A 4,291-nucleotide genomic window follows, 5' to 3' on the forward strand; every position below is an offset into this window, starting at 1 on the left:
GGTGTTTTACTCATTTAACAGAAAATTCCCTGTTGGTAATCCTAAATGAAAGTTAACCACAATGGAATGATTTTTCTGGTTTCTAGATCTTCCTTTAGGTTGACTTTTTCTTTATTGTCAATTATTTTGAGTTTTGTTTTTTAACCTATTCCCATCACTGAGAGATGTTTCAGTCCTCACACTATTTCTATCTAGTTCCAGAAAAGATAAAATAAGACATAGAAAGAGGTTTCCACTGCCTACATTCACTGTCTAAAACTTTCTTCCTAATTAGTGTGCTCTTTATTCCTTGACCTTCCTTCCTCATGCTACTTGAACCCAACAAACACAGCCTGTCTTGATTTCCCAATAAAACAATCTTCATTACTCAAAACACTACTAATGTACAGTCATTGTGAGTATGAAAAATAATGCGATATTAATACAGCAAGGAAATAGATACACTGCTATACAATAGAAAGTTAAGATTCAGACAGTAATATGATTTTCAGACACCACCGTGATTCTTTGCAATGAAAGACTCCTATTTATTCACTGTATGTCTTCTTGTCTCCCCACTTAACAACTTTTGTTGGCCCTGTTTCGGTCACATATTTTTTATTTACTTACTAAGACAAAAAAAAACATACATATTATTCTATTTTTGATTTTGTAGATTAACTCTACTTCTTACTGCAAATAAACCAAAAACAATTCAAAATAAAGTAACCACTGAAAAACTAGACACATGTGTACCCCCCCAGACAAACAATAAAGTTTCAAATTCAAAATATACTCTTTATGTTAATATTTTGTAAATAATAACAGTAAAAATATGCAAAATCTATGTGAACTAATAGTATGCTTGAAACCTGGAACCATTAGTTATTTCTACACTTTTAATTAAGCTATTGATTACCAATAAATCATATTTGTCACATTGACAGCTGAAAAAGATATGTTGTTAGGTTGCTTTCCAATGGAAGATGTGTAGAAAAGAACAGAATCAAATGTTTGAATTACACATTCAAAGACAAACATTCAAAATGAGAAACCTACATACAGTAGATAACAGCATCCTAATGTTACTTCATTTGTCATTTTGAAGATCTACTTTTGTTTATAAGAGGCAAAAAATAAATTTGTAATAAATGGACATAATAGGCAAGCCCTTTTAGTAACATTATTTTTTAAATAAATAGAATAGAAAATGTTGAAAGTGACAAAAACAATGAAAATATTAAAAAATATCTAGAGGACTAAAATTTCTTTTTGTGATTAAAAAGGGAGCATATTAGTTTTTATAATTTAGACAAGGGTCTCTGCCTATGAAAATTTAAAAAAAGACCATAAAAATAAAAAATTAGAATGTTTTCTAGAAAAAAAGAAGTAAATTCTTTTGCCGAAGATTTTCCATAAATAGAAACTATTTTGTGCCCAAATTAGGAATCACATATAATTAACCACATATAATCAAAAGTTCCTATTGCTCAGGCTTTTCATCAGGGCAACTTTAATATCTTTGTTCCTCAAGCTATAGATCAAGGGATTCAACATGGGAACCACATTGGTGTAAAAGATAGAAGAGATTTTTCCTTCATTCAGAGACCCAACTGAGGAGGGTTTGAAATACACAAGTGCACCTGAACCAAAGGACAGAGAAACAGCAATGATGTGGGAGCTACAGGTGCTGAAGGCTTTGGAACTGCCCTCAGAGGAACTAATGTGAAAGATGCTGGAAAGGATGAAACCATAGGAGACAAAGATAGTTGGAGTAGGGACAATGATGTTGATGCTCGCAAAAACAAAAATTACAAGCTTGTTGACATAAGTGCTTGTGCAGGAGAGCTGGAGCAAAGGAGAAGTAGTGGTTGATAATGTTGGCATCACAGAAGGTCAGTCTCAGCATGCATACATTGTGAGCCACAGCATTACAAAATGCAATAAAGTAGGAACTAAGCATAAGGCTCAAGCATAATTTAGGAGAAATGACAACATTATACAACAGTGGATTACAGATTGCCATGTAGCGATCATAGGCCATTGAAGTCAACACATAACACTCAGAAACAGCAAAGAAGCAAAAGAAATAAACTTGGATCATACATTCCACGTAAGAAATGATGTTCTTCCTTAATAGAAAGTTCATCAGCATTTGGGGGGTGAACACAGAACAATAGCAAAAGTCTATAAAGGACAAGTTAAAGAGAAAAAAGTACATAGGAGTGTGGAGGTTAGAATTCAGCACAATTAGAATGATCAAACACAAATTTCCCAATGCAGTGAATAGATACATTGCTAGAACCAGAAAAAACAGGGGTATTTGGAGTTCAGGCTGGTCTGTTAATCCTACCAGAATGAATTCAGTCACCATAGAGATATTTACCAAGTCCATTCTTCTCTAAGGGATTCTGTGAACACAGAAAATAGAGAGCTGCATTACAGGATGATCAACACAAGTCAAGGTTTCTTCCCTTCTGTGATGTGTATGTTGGGAATTTTTCTTGTAGCCTGTACTAACCATGTAGAATCCACAAACTATCATAACTCAGAAAGCAATTGACATTGAATTTCATTAAGATTTCTGAAAAAATATCACAAGATAAACAATACACTAAGAAGAATTCAATCTTCTCCCATCTCTTGTTTTCCTTCTCTTGAGCTATCCCCAAACAATAAAATTGGAAGCAGATGCCTAGGCAGTACAGTGCTTGTTGCTTCTGCAGATTCACCTGTGCTGTGGTATGAATAAAAAAATGCATGCCTGATCAAAACTAAAAGAAAAAGAGAGAAGCATGGAGGAAATATCTCCCCCCCCCCCATGTCACAGAGTCATGAATCAGGTTAGAGTTCTGACCATGCAGGAGAACTCCAGTGATGATGTTGCAACTCCAGTAGCCAGCACCTCCTAACACTCTCTTATGTCTCTGAATGTTTTCTACTGTTGAATTCACTTGGGCCTCATTTTGCCCAGCGAATGGAAGAAACTTGCTGAAGTCCATCATATTTTGATATATTGAGAGACATAAAGGGTGAGGGTTTGAATGGAGGGCAAGTGTGGAAAACCTCAGTGAAGCTTGTGGGACAGGTAACTGATACTAGAATATATCATATAAAAATATCTTCAATAAAATGAAAATATGTGAATATTAATCAAAAAAGAGAAGATAGAAGAAAGAAGGTGGGCTATTAATATACCTGGAATTCAGAACTCATAATTGTCAGTTCAAACCTTAGAGCAATCTTATTTTTCCCCTTATCTGTTTACCTGGTTAAGTATTTCAGACACAATGGTGTCAGATCTTTCAATTCAAAGAAGATACACACACAAGACTTAATTTTCTTGGACCAATGTCTGAATTGTAGAACATTATTTTTGATTAAGGTGCTGGGTCTTTTCTGGAAGCAGAGAAAGGCACCTTAACTGCAGATGTATGTGATTATAAGCCAGGCAGAAGAATGTTCAGGCTCTTGCTCAGAGGAAAGCATTTATAATGAAGAAAGAGCTGAGGAAAACGTATTACACCCTGGATCACAATCCTTATTTCCTGAGGGACCCACTATTATACTCATCCTTTCCATTCACTCTAGAGAATGTATAACCCCCAGTACAAATTGAGAGATAGACTCCTGCCTCCCAGGTATCTTTAGATCTAAAGTAAAATCTGAATTTGGGGTTCTTTCTCTCTTGCTTCCTGCAGTTAAATGGGAATTGCCCACAGGTCTTGACTAAATTCTGTGTGAAAGTTGTGGAGTGTTGTCTTGAGTCATTTCCAGTACTGAACTTACAGAAACATCACACATGCTATTTAAAAAATATATTCTTGAACAAAGAAGGTACCAGGAGACATGTTAACTTAGAAGGTAGAAAACTCAAGGGGTCTCCACCCCTGACAAACAACTGAAGATAATTAAAGGGTATTGGAAGTGCTACAATTGGTCTTTGTTAGCAATGAAAAATACTACAGAGGTCAGCCATGAACTCATAAAAGTAAGTGAATGATTACATGCACTGAGAGGTTGTATTTACATATTTATCGATATATATGAATAATATATAACAACGATTAAGGAAATAGAAACCCTGAATTATAGAGAGATCAAGGGGGTGTGCATGGGAAGGGTTATATGCTGGAAAGGAAAATAAAAAATATTATCTAATTGTATTTTAAGTTTTAAAATATTAAATAAACAAATACTCTAAAAATTTTGATAAAGTAGAATAAAATATAAATGAATCATTTTCATGTTTCCTTTCCTTACTCCAAGCATTCCCCTGTTCACCAACTAACTCCCTCAAATTAACTAAATT

General features: G+C 34.4%; 1 protein-coding gene across 1 annotated transcript; it reads right to left on the minus strand.

The window, feature by feature from the left end:
• Positions 1-1,452: 1,452 nt before the first annotated feature.
• LOC127231356 (olfactory receptor 8B3-like) lies at positions 1,453-2,374 on the minus strand. The gene is given in 2 exon segments (XM_051196897.1): positions 1,453-1,840; positions 1,842-2,374. Coding segments are annotated over 2 exon segments (921 nt in total).
• Positions 2,375-4,291: the final 1,917 nt, after the last annotated feature.

Source organism: Phodopus roborovskii, unplaced genomic scaffold (assembly GCF_943737965.1).
Source record: "Phodopus roborovskii unplaced genomic scaffold, PHOROB, whole genome shotgun sequence".
Lineage (NCBI taxonomy): Eukaryota > Metazoa > Chordata > Mammalia > Rodentia > Cricetidae > Phodopus > Phodopus roborovskii.